Source organism: Patagioenas fasciata, chromosome 3 (assembly GCF_037038585.1).
Source record: "Patagioenas fasciata isolate bPatFas1 chromosome 3, bPatFas1.hap1, whole genome shotgun sequence".
Classification (NCBI taxonomy): domain Eukaryota; kingdom Metazoa; phylum Chordata; class Aves; order Columbiformes; family Columbidae; genus Patagioenas; species Patagioenas fasciata.
In genome coordinates this window covers 26805952-26824889 of record NC_092522.1, presented here as the reverse complement: position 1 = coordinate 26824889, position 18938 = coordinate 26805952, and the positions used below count along the sequence as shown (strand labels likewise).

General features: G+C 38.0%; 2 protein-coding genes across 3 annotated transcripts in view; one reads left to right on the top strand and one right to left on the bottom strand.

Moving 5' to 3' along the window:
- GPATCH2 (G-patch domain containing 2) overlaps positions 1–17747 on the bottom strand; it is a 122178-nt gene extending 104431 nt beyond the window's left edge. Inside the window, exons 1-3 of the mRNA XM_065835013.2 lie at positions 17495–17747; positions 9404–10117; positions 4145–4206 (exon numbers count right to left, since the gene is read on the bottom strand). Coding sequence (XP_065691085.1) covers positions 4145–4206; positions 9404–10117; positions 17495–17550 — 832 coding nt within the window. The 5' untranslated portion in view covers positions 17551–17747. The remainder of the gene's footprint in view (positions 1–4144; positions 4207–9403; positions 10118–17494) is intronic.
- Positions 17748–17991: 244 nt separating this feature from the next.
- SPATA17 (spermatogenesis associated 17) overlaps positions 17992–18938 on the top strand; it is a 93707-nt gene continuing 92760 nt past the window's right edge. For both annotated transcript variants that reach the window (XM_071805974.1, XM_065835014.2), the window contains exon 1: positions 17992–18075. In XM_071805974.1, coding sequence (XP_071662075.1) covers positions 17993–18075 — 83 coding nt within the window. In that variant the 5' untranslated portion in view covers position 17992. The remainder of the gene's footprint in view (positions 18076–18938) is intronic.

Below are 18938 nucleotides of genomic sequence, written 5' to 3'. Positions count from 1 at the left end.
AAAGACAAATTAATTGGTCGCAACAGTCCAAAACTACTGGTGATTATACCTGGTATTGCACATTCCATTTATTTTATATATGGAGAATGACAACCTGACACCTGCAGTTACTGACATGTTATACAAGGTCCAAATTAGTTTCTCACTACAGAAGACAAAAGGATGGAATTCTCATATATTGAGTCAGTAGTGGGTCATCTTCATAAAGGACACAGTAATGAATATATGTTTAATCATAAAATAATGAACAGCTATCTTCAAAAGCTCAGCCACATCCGCAGTGGAAATCTGACATTCCCTGACCTTCTCCAATTTTAACTATTTAACACTTTATTAATATAATTTTCCTCTTACTTGCTTAGATCTTAAAGGACATTTCAAGTGCTGCATGTCATGATTTAAGAGGTCTTAAGTCAAACTTCAAAGTTCCCCAAACGTACTAGTAGGTGTAGATGGACTAGGAACGCAGAATATAATGTTTTATTTGCCATAACCACATTATACAATTCATTAAAGAATATACTTGCAGTTTGACTTTTTTTTCCCAAAACAGCAATAATACCAACTAGTGTTTGAATAACATTACACCGTTGTTAACACTGTGTTGAAAGCTCAACTTTAAGCACTTTTAACTTATAAAGCGCCTTTGTAAAGCACACCTGTAAAGTGCCTTGAAACTGCAGGTGATCCTACTTGCTAAGCCTACAAGAGAGTTGTATTATACATTGCAATGTAAGATTGGCCATTTTGATTCAAAACTCTTCTTGCAAAAGTTTTCTACACTGGACATAACACCGCTTATCATTAAAGTTTGTAATAAATGCAAAACAGCCTGTAAGAATTAACTTGAGGTTTGTTAATAGTTCAGCAGCTATATCCTTCACTGACTGTACCTGCACTGAGCATCTTCTGTGATCTTTAAGCTTTTGCTGGACAACTGTACAGGGTAGGCAATGTTTCACAGAAGAAAAACATTTGCCACACTGGGATTGGAAAGCATTGGGTACTAATTACTTCTGGCAAAAGGCAATATGACAGAAGAACAGGGCACAGCAAAAGAGCTGCTTTTGCCCTCTCACATGACCCAAGACAAGCACCTGGATATCCTGGGGAAAGAGGACAAGCATGGCGAGGCTCGGATGAGATCATCATAGGAACAAAACAAATCAAACAAAAAGAGCTACCAGACTGGAACAGAGGCAGGCTGGAAAGGAAAAGGTTATAAAGGTTTTTAAAAAAAGGTTAGATGGTGCACCACATAGTAGAACCTGAACACAGGATTTAAGTCTTGGCAACTTTATCATAGCGATCAATGACAATTAAAATATACCTAGCAGTTATTCCACTACTACCCCCTCTTATAGCTACACCTGGCTTTCTTGAATCAAATTATAAAAGCTGAACGTCTTCCAAGAGCCTGTGCACAGAAGAGTACAGTTACTGTGGTAGAATTTACTTCCATTTGTTTTCTGAAACAATTTTGAGAAATCTTAAAAGTTGCAAGGTCAGGCACTCTGAAGTTCAGAACTAAATATTCAACTATTTAACTGACTTGGACAACCGCTTGAAGAAATGGCGGCTTTCGATCACTTTCTTTTCTAGAATGTCTGTCCCATAGGATGAATATGTTCTGGGAATTAATTAGGGTTTTATACATAGTATTTGTCTGCAATAAATGAGATGTGGTTCTTAATCTCAGAGGCACAAAATGAACAAATGTTGCCCTGGAGAACAGGATTGTGCCATCCTTTGCTACTCAAACTTCTGAATGATGGCAGGCACATCATTTAAAGCAAGTATTTCACCAGGCAGCATTAATCAGTCTCTGGTTCTCCACTTGACTTAGTCGGGACATGAAGTCAGAAGTGCAGAAAATTTGAACTAAAAATGAGGTCAAGATGCTGATGTTCTGAACATCTATCCTGGAGGAGGGACACTGGGAAGACAGAAGTAAGTCTAGCTTTTAAAAACAGACAACAAAATAGGCCAATTCTTCCCTTAATTCTTTTCCATCCTCTCCTCTTGCAGCCTTGTTCATCTCATCTAGGCTTTTCCTTTGCCTTCATCAGATTTATTTTCTCCTACTTTTTTGTTTTTAAACTTTTTGTGTGTCTTACCTGAGCTAGAAATCAATTAACAGACAAAACAACCTCATTTTCATAAAGCAAGTACAAATATAAAAATCACTAGCATTTTCTTTGGGGGAATAAGTATTATTAGAAAATTTTAAAAATTGGTTTTGCAGTAGGATCTCTGATAGCAATTTCATGGAAAAGTTTTCACAAAACCGAAGCTATAACACAGATATAAGAATGTCTGAGATTCAGTGCGAAGCTAATGGTCTTCTGATCACGGCAAGAAAATAATTAGTTCAAAGTAGAGATTAAGAAAATAAAGTTTTGTCCCGACAATATCCTTCCCAAGTTTAATTACTGTTGTTCTTCTATGTTTCAGAATACTATTTCAGGTCTAAGACTTTCTGTTTGAAAATGAGAATCAAACTGAATCAAGGTACAAAAATTGAGCAGGTAAAAATCAGAATTACAGTTCTATAGTAAAGAACCAACACTAGAACGGTAACAACACACCAGTGAAAGAACGCTGTCGTTCACCGATCCCTCCCCTTTTCTCTTCCCATGAAAAACATAAGAAAAACAGAAAGTAAGTGGACATTTTCAACCATATTATTGAGAGATTTAGATAATTTAGTTCAGAATTTAAGGACAAATATTGATACAAATATATCATAAGCGTACTTCAAAAATGTATGTAAACATGAAATGTGGTAGGACATAATACACATATTACACAAATATATAGGACAAAAGTTTTAAAATTTCCACGTCAAAAGAGAAATGTATATAAGGAAGTAAAAGCAAATCTTTTTGACATTCTGATATCAAAATACTTTTCATCTGAAGTGAAAAGATCAATCTAAACTTTCAAAGAGAGTCTAAATTCTGCAAGAAAGTCATGTGTTAGCACAACTGAAAACAGATACCCAGAGTGGGAGGTACAGTTTACGCGGTACAAGTTACTGTTAAGCAAGGAATGTAACACCTGTTTTAAGTCTCCCTATTGTAATGTTAAAATTGAAGAGAGACAGTAGAAAAAAACAACAAAAAAGAAACAAAACAAACAAAACAAAATAAAAACAACCAAAAAACCCCCAAAACAAAACAACTAAGGAAAAAAGCCAAACCAAACAATAAAAGACACATACAAACACCACCACCAAGAAACATTTCCTTTAACAAGAATCACTACTGTGGAAGGGGTTGAGATTTGTTATCTTGCACACACTCACGTAGTCTGTGGCAAACTGCATAAGAAAACAATCTCAATTACCATTAACCTGAAATTGCTGACACAAAAGCCAGTCTTAAATCACCTGTGAGTCTATTTTTGCCTCATTTTTGTATACTGTCAAAGACAGCATGTTTTTAATCCATGAGATGGGCACTAACATACTAGCATAATACAGGTAAATGTGTTGCATTTAAAGATGGTAAAAAACACTGAAACTGAAAAAAAAGTCTTATATTTCCATCCTTAATAGTTTTATCACATAAAAACATGAGAGAACATTATGCATACTGGAAGAAAACTTCAAATTTTCACTGCATTTTAGAGTAAAGAAAAATTTTTGAGGAGAGACTTAAATATCATGCATCTTCTAATCTCAGTCTTAGACTGCTGGAAAAGTAGTTTGTTTAAACTACTTTTCAAACAAACTACTGAATGAAAAAACTCTAAAATCCTGCCATATCAATTTAGAAGAAAAATAGACACTTCAAAAATATTTTGAGATGCAGTATTATGATTACAAAGTCTTGTCCAAAAATTGGAGCAAGTGAAGAATTAAAACTTTACAGTATAGATAACCTTCTGGAGACACTCATGTTGTAAGTAAATTTATTATATTACAAAGACTACTTTTCAAGACAGCTTTTGACTAAGTCAGGGATTCAGGACATCCCCTAGTAACATTTCAAAAAACCCAGAAAGCGAGCTATTCTTCAACTCATTAAAATAGTAATAGCAACTGAAATACAGTAATTAATCTATGAAGTAACTTCTAACGCTTACAGAATTTCAACTGATGTGGTTTGAGGGGTGGAGAAGGGAAAGATTGTTTCAATACCTTGTCTTCCCTCATCATTGGTAAACAAACCAGCATCACTGCTGCTCAGACTGCTGGATTCACTGTAATAAGAGAAAGAAAGAAATAGATCAAAAGAACAATTGATCTTTCAGTCGTAAAATTTTAAGGAGACAAGGCTGTGATCAAATTGAACTTAAGCCCAACAAAGATCGGAAAGAAAATAGGATGATTTTTTCTTTAATCCAACTGCAAATATCCTAGTTCCATTAACTACAAAGCATATTATTTTTGGCACATAAAACCAGAGGAATCTAATGGTACCCTGACAGTAAGCCAGATGTGACTGCAACGAGGTGCTGACACAATTGATGCATTTTATTATGTGCTTCCATCAAATGCTCACTGCTTCCTTCTTATGCTGTGCAATTCAGCTTGATCCTGGAACACCACTGCTCAATAAAATAGGAAAAGTCTCAATCAAAAGCAGCCTAAGCCTTCCTTCAGCAGATGAAATATTAGAGTCTGAAAATTGAATTACCTCTCTAAGCGTCATTTGCAAGTATTCTGGAAAAGACACTGCTTGAGGTTTCATGACATACTACTTGGGAAGAAAGAAAAAAGTTTTAACAAGGGTAGCCAATTACATCAAAATAAAGATCACCCCGAAGAAAGTATGATCAACGATCGTAACACCAACAGAAAAAAGCAAGTTACAGTTTACTTTTCTGTCATTTCCAACGTGGCCCTAAAATTAGAATGTGTGTATACAACATGCACACACTTCTCTCTTAATTCAAAGACATCAAAATCAATAGGCTTTTTTTTCTGTATACATATCATTACAAACAATATTCCATGTGTCTCCAAATAGCAAAATAGACTTGTCTTTTAATAACACAGATCACGATTCGTTGAGTTTCACATAAAAGGATTTCTGTAAACCTCTTATTTCAATTTGTTGTCCAATAGAGTATATCTGCTAAGGAAACAATATTCTCACCAAAACTTAATCATGTTTTATTTACAGTGAGATGTAGAAAAATTAAAAATAAAAAAAATCAGTTTACCACAAAAATTCAAGCACAAGTTATAAATACTACAGCTACTCTCAAGCTTCCATACAAGCTCTTTATAAATACTGCAGGTCTGTTTACCTTTCTACACTTACAAATACTAAAACACACATGCAGTCCTATACTTGAATTTAACTGGTTTCAATTATTTTTAGTTACTTTCTAATAAGAAAAGTAGTTTTAATTTTCAAATAGCTAGGAGACTCAGGAAAATTATTTCCTTTTACATGTTAACCTCTCACAAAAATAAACGTCATTTTTAACGCTTGCAGTATAAATTATATAAAATTAGTCTAAATTGTGCTTAATTAAAAGTATATATTTGGTTTTTGTATCTTCCTTTGAGAGGCATCCCAACAGGATTTGAAACACAATAGAGTATCAAGTGACAGAAAGCAGTGATTTTTTTTCAGAAAAATACATACACAGCTCTGTGTTTGAAGATTAAGTTTTCTTAATCTTTGCTGTATCTTCTGCTTATCCATATTTTTACTGTATAAACAACACTTAGAGCATCTTTTATACATAATCTGATCAGAACAGACTTAAGCACTTGCATAGTTGCCCTAAGCAGAAGAAAGATGACAGGCAAGCAATGAGAATGGAACCATCTCTGATGGGGGAGACAAAAACTTGAACTTCCTAATGTTGCAAATCCTGGTAACTTCTTTCTAGCAAGCACTCCATCCTCACTTTAATTACAACATAGATGGCTTTACTGTCCTTACATTTCCTTATGCACAATTTTACTTCACACTCAAAGAAAAAACAACCCCTTTTCATAGATTCTTCCTATCCATTTGCTGTCTAATTGCACTTTTTAAAATGCAAGTTAGGAAATCCTTTCAACCCTAGTATTTCAGCAACTCTCCCCACTAAAATTTCCAATTTTGAGAAGTCTCCTTTTTTTCTTCTATTTATTTTTCTCTCTAATGTATTTTAACTGTGAATTATTTCTTACTGAAGGACCACCAAGTTCATGAAAACAAACACCTGAAAATATAAAAGTTATGCAGAGTATTTTTTTTTTTATTAAGTCAAACAGTAACACTGGAATATCCATGGCAGCCACAGTGTTCATTCTCCTAAGGCCACAGTCAAACAGGGCAGGGATTACAGCAGAAATAATTGCTACATGGCAGCCATTTCACTTAATAAATTCAAAACCTCTGGAGATAATACATTAATGTCTAAGTACATGAGAGCTGTTATGACGGAATTTATTTCCAGTTTTAATATAATTTTGCACTGTATACTGCCAATTCCATAGCTTTGTACTAAGAATTCCTTTCCCAGCATGACTTCCAGGAAAAGGAAAAGCCCACAAATTCCTTCTAGTCCTATAAACCAGGGTACGCAAGCCAAAACCTGGAACAGCTCTGCTATCCAAAAAGTTTTCACAGCCCTATTTACACATCTGTTGGAAACAAAGAAGAAATAATTTTTATTATTAGTCACAGTCACTAGCAAATTGTTTTATACCTTGGTTTCACACAGACTTGTGATGTATTTTACTAACCAAGCCTGTTCCCAAGAACTCTCACTGGCAGTTTGGAGGGTGGGTGGGCAGCTTCACTGCTGCTCTTTCAAAAGGCGAAATCGAAATTTCTCCTCTATTTAGTCACTTAAAATGGAAACAATTACCAAAGCTTGCAGGAATTAAATGTCATGTGGAATTTCGATGCATTGCAAATTTGGCTTAAACTGACCAAGGAGCTAAGCATTGAGAATATGGGACAATGAGCTCTGATCACAAAAATCTCATTTCCAGTGCTCAAAACCAACATCAAAGGAATTAATCTTTTGGGATCATTTAGATGCTGACATTTTAAGAGCTTTAAGACTCCTCCTACTACTTCTGAAACCTGCACTTGAAAAAGGGTTATTGTTGTGTTTGGTATTTGAACACACACAGATAAAAGACTGCAAAAGAAGTGTGACTTCAAATATATATGTTATTTTGAAGTAATTTCATGTATACACAGAAAACTTCTCACTAGTTTTAGATCATAGCAATTTAACTCCCATCAAAAAATATTGGCTTCATTTTGTTTTTAGAACTTCTATAAAATTAATCCTTGTTCTTGGAATAATTAGTAAACTGTAGGCACATAAATGTACAAAATTAGAAAATATTTTAGACTCTTTCTCCTCTTCCAACAAATGCTATTGAAGCATGAATCTTATCCAAGACGCTTCATTATTTCTCCATATCTTATGCAGTCTTACAAAACTCATGTTCCCTTTTAAAATCTGAGCTTTTAGAACATACACTGAGTTTGCTAGGTGTTTCCAATTCTTCTAGCTAAATGACATCAAGCAATAAAGGCACTATTGCATTTAAGTAAAGCTAGTTTAAAACAAGTTAATATTATTCACATACAAAATATTCAGATACAGTACACACTTGAGAGGCTCAGATATGGTGGATTTCTAATCACATTTTGGAACACAAATTTTCTAATTCAGTGGTGTTCAAGCCTTTTGGTACAGATGACCATTGCAAGAAATTCAGTAAAAACCATAACCATATGCATGAGCAGAAAACACTATGAAGATGAGAACGGTTTTAGAGGCCATTTATTGGGGCCAGAGACAAACATTTCAAGTACAATTTGAAAAATGACAGCATTTGATGTAATAAAACATGAATCATTTTGAAGAGGCAGATGAACTTTTAAAATCAATAACACTTACTTTGTGGAAAAAAACATTACATATATATATATTCAGACTGACCTGAAAGTAGTACACTTTTGGGAGCCTACAAGAGGATTTTTATATCAACCACTCTTCGCTCAAAAATTAGCTACAGAATTTTTGATTTGGAAAGCTGTTACCCTTGTATTAGAACAGAAGATCTTTTACAAATAAAGAGGCGACAGGAGTATGGGCATATGATGAACCATGCAATGGTGCCTAACTCCAAGGAAAATGTAACCATCTGTCTTTATGTACCAAACTTGGGGGAACAGATTCCTGGTATCAAAGAGGGAAGTTTTCTAAAGGCTTCCTGGCAACACACACTCCTGTCTTGCATGTCAAAGTGATTTGCCTGAAGTTAGACTGGCAGCCCTTAAGGACTGCTTTCTGCTCTAGTAATTAAGGCATTAGGAACAATCTGCAAGACTCAGGATCAATTCAGTTTTTCAGTTGCTTACTGTCCACAGGTGAGGGACAAAACCGGTATGTAATAAAAAGGGTTAAAAGAACTTTTGCAGCAATAACCGGTGTTAGTCACTTACCACTAATGCTGCTATTGCAGTAAGTAACTGATCTGTCTGCTCTGGTCAAAGTCCCTGAGTACTCTCTGTATCTTAATTCTACCTCTCCAGTAAGGCAAACACTTCACAATGTATAGATACAATGCCTATAAAAAAAAAAAAACAGGGACACTAGTGCTGTCAAGCAAATGGCCTAAATTATGTGTTTTAATATGAATCTGTCTTGTCAACAGTTCTGCATTCAGAACCAGGCACATGAAATAAACATAATCAAGCTTACCAGGCCCTGCAGGTAACATCCCTTGTGTGTGGTGGAAAAATGACTTACACCTTACTGTGTTGTCAAAATAGTACTTTGGAAACAATTACCATTGTAGTATGACTGCTGTCTGGAATGGATGGATGAGGTATACTGCCAAAGGGTCATCATTCCTCTATTTTTCTAATAGTAAGCTCAGGTGTTTCTGAACTGCAAATTGGTTTTTGCATTTCGTAAATGATGTATATCCTTGGCAACCTGCAGAGTCTTTATGCCCATGACACATCAGAACATACTGTCTAAATGGTGACTCTAAACACTGACAACCTTTCTGATGAATAATCAAAGCAGCAGTGTCTAAAAAGTGGAAAAAAAAAACCCTTAATTTTTGTCTGAGAACTGTCACCAGTTGAAATACCCAGAAAAAAACATTTTAAACTTTTGTACATTCTGCCATTTTTAATCTTGAAACAATTTAAATGTATTATTTCAAGAAACTGTTTTCTTGGTTATTCCTCTGCTACATGACTCTCTATTTCACATTGAATTCCTTAACCTGAGCAACTCATACGGTTTAAAAATATTACTTTAAAAAGAGTAACCTCTTAAAACAGATATGACAGATGATTGCATTTTGACTGTGGAATTAAAGAAAATTCCAAAGATTGCCAACACAAACAACAGTAATAAAAGCAAACAAGTATTTTCTAAAATTTCTGTAAAAAGGAAAAGAAAGAATAACCTGTCACTCATGTTCTCATCTGAGCCTTTTTGCTCCTCATACTCCATTTTATCCTTGTTTGCTTGGCTCACTTCTTCATTTTCTATAACTACTCCTTCATCCAAGATTTCTGGTCCTTGTCGAGATGCAGCTACTTTTCTTTTTTTCACTTTGCTCTTGGAAAACTCTTGGTGTTGGTATGATTTATTGTCATTGTCCATTTCTTGATCTCTGCTGTTATCCTGCTGTTGAGTTATTGTCCGTGCATTAGCGACTTCTGATGGCAGATCTATTGCCATCCGTTTTACCTTTCTTCTCCTGCGCAAAGTTCTGTTTCCCAAACTGTCAACAGCCAAATCTGGGTCATGCCACAGAGGTCTTTTGCCTCTAATGTTATTTAAGTTTGAGGAAGGCCTCCGTTTAGCAACCAACAACTGATCATCAGAGTCACTGTGGTCTTTCTTATTAGTATGATTCTCCCTGTAGTCCTTGTTTGATTCTTCTAAACTGGAATCAGAACCCTCACTTAAGCAGTGACCAGTCTCCCAAGGATGATGGGTGGTAAATGAACGTCTTTTTCGTCCCCTCCTTTTCCTTGCCTGTCGCTTTAGAAGACAAGACACACTTCGAGAATGATCTCCAGTATCAGCAAAACCTCCTCTGGCTTGCTCTGAACTTTCTTCCAGTGCCGAAACTAGATCGTGAACCAGCTCCTCCATGGTCCTACTGAAATGCCTATGTATTTCACAAAAAAAAAAAACAGAAAAGCAAGAAAACAACATAAGAATCTCAAGTGTTAAGTGTGAACTTTATAACAATTTAATCTGCCAAAACCATTTTAGTCACCATAGGCAAGGTAGTCTTAATGTCCATCCTATCAAGATTATTGCATTCAAACTGGTCCTACGCAATTTGCAACACATCCGCATACGTTCCTTTTAAAAGGTATCCTCCCAAATTTCTGTTTTGGAAAGGAGAGAAGTGGGGTTATTTTTGTTGTTGTTGTGGGTTTTTTTTGGTTGGTGTTTTTTGTTTGTTTGTGGTTTTTTGTTTTTTTTTTTTTTTTTTTTTTTTTTTTTTTTTTTTTTTTTGGGCGGGTAGGGAGCACATTTTAAATTTATGGATGAGAAATGGAACATATAATATTCCTCTTTGATAGTGTTTGAGGGATTTCTATTTAAGAGTTGTCATAATTATCCTTAAGAAAATCTCTTAATGCTGCCTAAAAGCTAAAATGAAGTTAAAACAGTAACTTTGTTATAGTGTATGTCTTTTTTTAATAGATACTAATTCTGTCCTTCCAAATGGCTGATATCTGTTTGATTTTTTTAAAATATTGATTCAATGGAGTGATATTGAGAGAATACTCTGCTACAGGTAACTCTAGAGTATTACACGCAAAGTTTCCTACCACATGTAGGCACTCATTCATAGAATCACACATATGTGTAAGGAAAAAGATCCCTGAATACATACACTGTCTGATTAAGGCCTTATCCTTTACAAGTTTTGCTCCCTCCTGCTCAAATTTCACTAGCATTCAGCACATCTTTAACTTAGTATGCTTTGGTAAGTTCACCCATATTCACATGAACATAATTATGAAATGAAGAGAAAACATCAAATGATTGCTGCAGAACTTCATCCTACTCCAAAGGCTGTGAACCTTCTCTGTAATCACCACAACCAGGTTCTCTCATCAAAGCATCAGAAGACCTCTGTCATTGAGGAAAAGCAGAGAATAATGTTCACGCTCTTTACTACATCACACGAACTGTTAAATGTGGAAGACATTCAGTAAATTATGTACAAGATGTTTAAAAGTAAGACTCTTCAATTTGTTTTACAGTATAAAATAATGAAAGGATCCACAAATAGTGGAAAAAATCTGGAAACATAGCACACAGGTTCCCTCTCTCACTTAACCACAAACCTTAAAGGTACTTGATGGTGATGCTTGAATGGACAGTCATGACCATCAAGTACACAAATTTCAAATATTAATGGTGGAACTGAAGAGCACATTTAAGAAATCCAAGCTGGTTATGAAATATTTTACCTAAAGAAATTTATATTCTCTTTTTAAATGTTTTTCAGAGACACTTAAACATTTCAAGTGCAAGATGAACAACAGCATGGAGAGAAACACAAGCTCATTTTGGATTCCTGAAACTATTGTGTCATTTGCATTTATTTCTCATGTCTCTTTTTCTGTCTTGCTGTAATCTCTAGTCCTATTACTCCCTCTTAAACTAAAATTTTCTTTGGCTCTTAGTACAGCAGAATCATCATATTATCTTGTAAAGGATGAGACAGCCCTAGAAGAAAGCTATACTTCTCCTTAATCCATTTGGTTCAGAAGAATCAAAACCTCAATAATCACATGAAAATACTTCTCAGAATTAAGAGAATCAATACAGTAGGAAAAGCAGTCCAAATGAAGCAATGATTTTCTGACAACTCAGAGAGAAAGAGAAAAGTGGAAGCAAATGAACCCAGAATTTACTTCGTAGAATCAAAACTATTTAAAACTAATTCTTCAAGTTTTCAAAGTTTCTGCAGAGAGTTTCTGGGGTGTGTGTGGATTTATCACTTGGGTTTTACTTTGTTTTTTCTTTGCTTATGTAGTAGGAATTCCAAACACCAGCAGAGACAAGTCCAGGTATATCTGTACAAGGTTTCTACACATGCTGCTGGAACAGAACCCACACTCAGCTCTTAAGATGAACAGGTTTCTGCTAACATGACAGGACATGAACTAGCATATATAATATCTGGGGCACAAAGTAGAAGGAAAGACAGGGACACTAATGTCTTACATCGTAGTGTATGATCAATTTGTGCACCCATATGGATAACCATATCACTAAAATCAATGTAGCTCCTAGAGTGGGCATACCAATTCACTCCAGATAACAGTATAAAGATGGTAGTAAATTTGCCTTAGTTCTATAAAATACTTCAAGATCAAACACAACATACGCAGCTTGGATTTATATATTTAATCTAAACTTGCCTTGAATTCCCCCCAAAATATTGTCAATACAGATGTTACCAGGTCAAAAGATAAAACTTAAGAGGAGTGAACACCCTTAAGTGTTTAAGGGATAATATGATTCTTAAAATGCCCTGAGCAGTAAGGCACTTACTTTCCATGAAACTATAACTTTGAATCTTATGAACTCCTGCAATTAATCTTTCCTACTGAACATCAGGTCTCTTCTGAACTAAGAACTGTACAGGGCAGAGACCTTGTTTACCGTAAACATTTCAGTCATGGTCTCATGTATAGTATAACTGTATCCTAAGTACATTATCTCTTGGATGGATCAGACAAATTAATACTATAATTACTTCAACATATTTCCTTAGGATTATGAGAATTACTTGATCAATTTGGGACACTGGAAGCCCCTTTGTAATAGATTGAGAATACAATACACAATTTACTTCAGCTTTTTATTCACACTGCACTTTCAACATGCCATTGGTTGATATTAAAACTCCTTATCCTGAAATCCCAAGAAATCTCTTTTGATTGATTTTACTGGAGCTCTCATTTCTCTTCCTATAATTGAAAAAAAAAAAAATTGGCAATAGTAACTAGATAGAACAGTTAATCTGAAACCTGCCTCCAAATTCAAGAGTGTTTTTCTATCACAGCATTATTTATCAGACCAACTCAGTTTTGCAACTTTCTCCATTGTTCACAACCAGCTGTCAAGCTTGTATTCCAAACCTGAAGTAATTTTAATCATCACTGCAGATGTTACCGTACCAAAAATATTTGCACTTCAAATAGGCTGAAAAATAACTATAGGAAACATTAAAGGAATTACCAGCGAGTATCAACTGCAGTCAGTAAGATGAAAAATTTCAAAGGCTGTAACAAGGAATGTAGAACAACATATTGAGATACATAAAATATTGAGTCGCAGTTTAGCATGACTCACATAAGGCTATAAAAATGCTGTTACAGCAACAGCCCACAGCTAGCAATAAACTGTAATGTCTTCACTAGGAGAAGATTCTGTTTTACTACAAGAAAATCTAGTTTGTCTACACTGACCTTTACATTTATCTGAAGCAATTTTAATGTAGTTCACCAAAGGCTGACCCATTTCCTCTCTAACCCTTACCAGAACAGAGCATAGAAGTACTGTTGCAGGAAACAGTATAACTGCTTTCACCTACTACAAAACAGCTCACTCAGCTTGCGTTCAGCATTCATGTTTGTATTGAAACTCCTAATTGAAATAACGGGCACTTGCTTTTTCAGTGAAAATCAAGTATCATATTTGTTCACTTCCAACCAAAAGCATATAATAATGTAGAACTCCAGCTGCTCACTAAATATTAAAAAAAACCCCACACACACTGATGGGAAAGATAATTTAGTTGCACAACTCATAAAGAGAGGTAATATCCCTTACTAAACCAATAGCTGCATTTACATTTACTTTCTACTCTGTACCTTTTCCTGTTAAATAGACATTGGGTTTCTTGCAGCTAAAGTTATGCTGCATCTGTGCCTTATCTATTCTGAAAAGACAATTATTTTTGTTATTTTCACAACCCAACTTGATCACAAGCTAAGAGGACAAGAAAAATCAAGTATCTCCTTGAAGATGAGGATTACAGAAGCTGACTTTCTATAATCTTTTCCCATACGGATTCTCTGATGTCTCATAACAGCTGTATTCACAGTGTACTTTTATTTTCAGACAGGTGCTAATTCAAATCCCATTTCTCTACCTCAGAATCACAAAGCCTTGGAAACATTAGTTTTGAGATCTCTGCTTTACTGACGAATGTGACTGAAATTTGGATTGAACAGGTATAAGTACTTCAGAGGGAGCAGCAGATAATAAATCTCACTGCCTTGCCTAAAGAATTTATGGATTTGAAAAAAGTGTGTGATTAGAGGAATAAAACGTTGCTAGTAATTGCATACAGTTAAATGTATTAGCACTGTATATTTGATATAGAAAGAGTTCATAGAAGTTTCCAGCAAGTGTAGTAGTTATTTCTTTAACTAATCTTCATTTTTTTAAACTCCTCCTATATGTTTATTGTTTTGTGAAACTGATTTATATACACACATAACTGACTATTAAAAAGGAGAGTTGGCACACCTTGAAGATGAGAAATAGCCTGGGATTATGGGTTTGTTTTTCCCTTTTCAGATATAGCTGTCTCTCAAGTAGTCTCAAGAGTCCTCAATTCTTGTAAGTGTTCACACTATCTTATATCAAAGTCAAAATAATTGATTTCTCACATTTAATTTCTGGAAGTTTGTTCTAACACTGTCACATTTAAAAATTTTATAGTACAAAAATTAGATTTGTATTAAGTTTTTTTTGGTCCTCAAATCCAATTTACTCTGAATGTGTTGCCAGTGTGTTGGCTTTTAGTCTTTACAGGAAGCACCGGGCAGGATTCGCCTCAGAGTGGAAGGATTTTCTGTAGCTCTATAGTGAGCCGTTGTGCTCCCCAGCAATGGTTGGTACAAGGTAGAATGCATTTTGGTTGTGCAGCAGACAGTGCCTAAAGGTGTGGATGTGGAGCTAGATGTTTTGTGTCCCCTGGTGATGGGTCATTTGATGACAGGTGAGTTTGAATAATCAAGGCACAACTTCTATTTCTGATATATACTATAACTTCTATGTAACACGGATTTATCAGTTACTTCTTCATCTACCATCATATCTTGCTAGTTATTTATTAATAATACTTTTAACTAAGTTGTATTGCTCTGTTTTGCTTTCCCCTTTTTGTATCCTCAAAACCATGAGGCTTCTCTTTTTTTGAATCCATAAGCTGACATGAACTGCATTTAATAATGCTCTAACACAAACGAATTGGTCAGCCAGAAATAAGATTTGGAGCAACTTCTCATGAGAGGTAGCAATTCTTACGATCCCATTGCTGCCATTAACTGATATGCCTGCCCTTTTCAGAAGTATGACTTCATTAATTGACAAGATGGAGATTCACATGAACTCTCAAATGATGGTAATATGCTATAGCACCAATGTCATTATTGAAAGAAACAGAGTGCCCAGTAAATACCTAAAATGCAAACAATTCCTAAATTGTCCCACATATTCCCTATATACATGAAAAACATTCAGCTTCAGAGGAGCTTTACCACCCAAAGTGAACACGCTCTGCAGCTGTTCTGAATCTACTCACTCTTTAGGGTCTTAATGTTTTTAGAAACACAAGTTCATAATTTTCTACATCAAATATTAAACATCGAAAAAAATATTTTCCTGTATCTCACTTGAATGAGTTTCCTTTAACAGACAGCTTCTGAAATAACTTATACATAAGGAAAGAGAGCAGCTCTGAGGAACAGTCAGATTTTTAACAGTTCTTCCTTCAGAACTGTTAAACTAACAGATAAGATTTTGGTAATCCTCTCTGTACTGAGTTCCTTTGGGAAGTATATTTGCACAAGCAAAATCATTACTGTCAGATGACAACTACAGAAGAATATGCCAAATTCCCATACCTTGGGTTGCTGAACACTATTGTTAAAACCTCTGGAACTAAGTTACTTTATGTAGACACAAAATCGTAAAATTTGAAGACAAATGACAAATTAAGTATATAATAACATTCTCAGAGTACAGATAAAAGTTTGAAATGTCTTCAGCAATGTTTCTACTGTATGCAGCATTAGTACTGAATTAAAATTACTTCTGTCAGTAGAGTATACTTCATTCTCTGCAGTGTCTTGAATCACATCAACAGAAGTAGTTTACATCAGGCAAATTCACATTCCTAGCAATACTGGCAAACAATTAGCAAATATATATCATATGGGCAAATAAAACCCTCTTTTGAAAGCCTTCTCATTTAGAAAAATGTGAAGAAGTCATGAAAATACCCACAGGAAAAAAAGTGGTGGTGTCAGAAGAAGTGAAGGAGGAATGGACTTCTCTACAAAAGAAAAATAAGTGTGGAGCCCTTCTCTTCCTCTTCTTCCCCAGGAAAAACAAAACAAAAAAATCAATTTCAGATCTGGGAACTCGATTGGCAGGTGTACATACCATAGCCTCAAGGCCTCCAAGTATCAACATTCAAGAGAAAAAAAACACAAACATAAAAAAAAAACCCACCATGCTTCTCTCCACTTCGTTGATAAAAGTGAAATGAACTAGAAGTTACACACAACAGTTGATACCTAACATTTCATGAAAGAAATTAAAGGCTTCCTGGCTGTTTGTTCCGGATGTCTTGCTTCCATCCAGTCTCTCCACTACTAGTCTTTATACTTCCACAGCCTATTAACAAAATCCTCCCCTTCTTCTATTCAGTTATTCAGTTTCCCCTTTTCACAGCCTACAGTAAAAGCCATCTGGCCTTTCAGGTCACTATGCTAGTATATGGAATTATGTAAAACATAGTATATGGAACTATGTAAAGTTGTGAACTCTGTTGCAGCAGAACTGACCACACTTTCCTTGCTCATTAGCTACAGCTGCACTTGTTGATTCTCAGTTTACAACAATTTAGCTTCAGAGCAGCAAACACTCCAACTGCTAGTTTCTGCAGCACATGCTGCACAGAGGTTTGGCCTTAAGAGGGTCTACCACAAGTAGAAAAACCAAAGCAAACACAAAAAACTAAATAAGCTTGTAAGGGAAGTTCTGATTTATCGTTTGTCTGCTGTCCCTTTTAGGAACGAGAGAAAGTTTCTTTCCCCAGCCCACTGCTCGCTTATAAACGCGGCGCCTCGTTGAGACGTGCCAGCAACATCTGTCAGGCCTGCAGCCCCTCCAGCCCCGGAGGTCTGGGGCGCAGCACAAAGCACCGACCTCTCTCTCCCCGCGTACCCGGCAGCAGCAGGGGAGAGCAAGCCGGGAAAGGCCTGGCAGCCGGCCGGGCAGCGGGGGGGAATGGCCGGGGCGGGGGCAGCGCTTGCCCCCACGTTTCCAAGTCCCACACACAGCGCGGAAACGGTGTCTCTGCTTCCCTCCCCCCAAAACCAGCATCAGCCCCGCGGGTCCGCAGAAGGGCAGGGGGCGGCGGAGACGTGCGTGTTCCCTGGGCGGCGCCGCCGAACGGCCCCGTGCCCCGCCGCGCCCCCGGGCCTGGGCTTACCAGCTCTTTCTCGCCGCCTGAGCTCGGGTCGGGGTAGGCTCAGCGACCCGGAACATGAACCCGGCGCCTCCCCCGGCCGCTCCCCGGGGAGGCTGGCGCCACTTCGCAGAGACTGGGCCGCTGGGACACGGGGCGAGGGCCGGCGGCAGCGCCGGGAGCTGGCGAGTGAGGCCAGGAGCAGAGGACGCGGGTGGCCAGAGCTGCTACTCAGTCCCCCATGATGAGAGCCCGGAAGCAGCTGCTGCTCCGGGAGGAAACTGGGCGCGACCATCTCAGCTCTATGCCCTCCCTCTCTGGGCCACTGCCCAGCGGGGCCATGTCCTCTACAGCACCCCCCACCTTGGCCCTTCTTCTGCTCCGGTCCCACTCCGCGAGGCTTCCTCTGTCCACGGTGCCCCGCTGTTCCCTGCCGGCAGGGCTGCTGTGGGGAAAGCCACCCCCGCACCTGAGTGGAGTGGTACAGCCCCGTTGCCATGGTGGCGGCGTCGGGAGGGCGGGATGGAGGGAGGGAGCATGGCCGCCCTGGCCCGGCTTCAGGCGAGGCTGTCGGGACTGCGGGAAGAGTATTATCGTAGGAACAGGTAACCGGGTGTGCCGGTGGTAAGGCGGGACGCACCTCCTCATGCTGGGGTGGCGCTGGCAGGGCGGGCAGCCCCCCATCTCCCCCGGCAATGAGATGGCGGCGCTCCCGCTGAGAACGGTTTAGCTCTAAACCCCCACCCCCAGACAGCACCCACCCCCTTCCCCCAGATACCTCCAGCGTGATCCGAGGACACCCGATCGCAGCAGCGCGGTTTCTTTAAGGCGTCCGTTTGTGCATTGAAAATGGTGTCCCGCTCTTCCCCCGCCGCTTGCTGATTTTGAGGGAAAAAGATCCTCTGGAAACTCCCTAGAGGCGCTGAACCCCGGCAGCCGGGCCCCTCTTACCGCGGACCCGGCCCCGTCCCGTCCCGGCCGCCGTCTCCCCCCGCCTCCTCCCGGCTGCGCTCCCGCTGCGCTGCCCATCCCTGCAGGTCACTCCCAGGGAGCCCCGGGGAACCCCACGCCAGCAGGGAGCCCTTGTTATGCTCCCTCAAATCTAGAACTTTCGCTGGACGTTTAGTTCGACCTGTTGAAACGCACTAGTTTTTAGTTTGGGTTTTTTGGTGACTTGACGGGGAACCCCTAGCTCCCGAGCAAGTTGATGTGTGTTATCCACGCTGTTTAAAATTGAGCTGCGTTTCTAAATTAGATTGTGCTGCTTGAGTTTCTAGTACTTGGGACATGTTTTGTCTTTCTCTGCTGGGCTAAGGAGATGTTTATTCTACCGAAGATCCAAGTGTCCCATGTAGGGACTGGCAGGCTGATCTACCACATCACCTGTTACCCTTCCCTGAGTGGGATTGTGCTGCCGAGTTTTCTCACTGCTAAGGTGGCATTGGCCAGCTTTTCCAAAATCAGATTT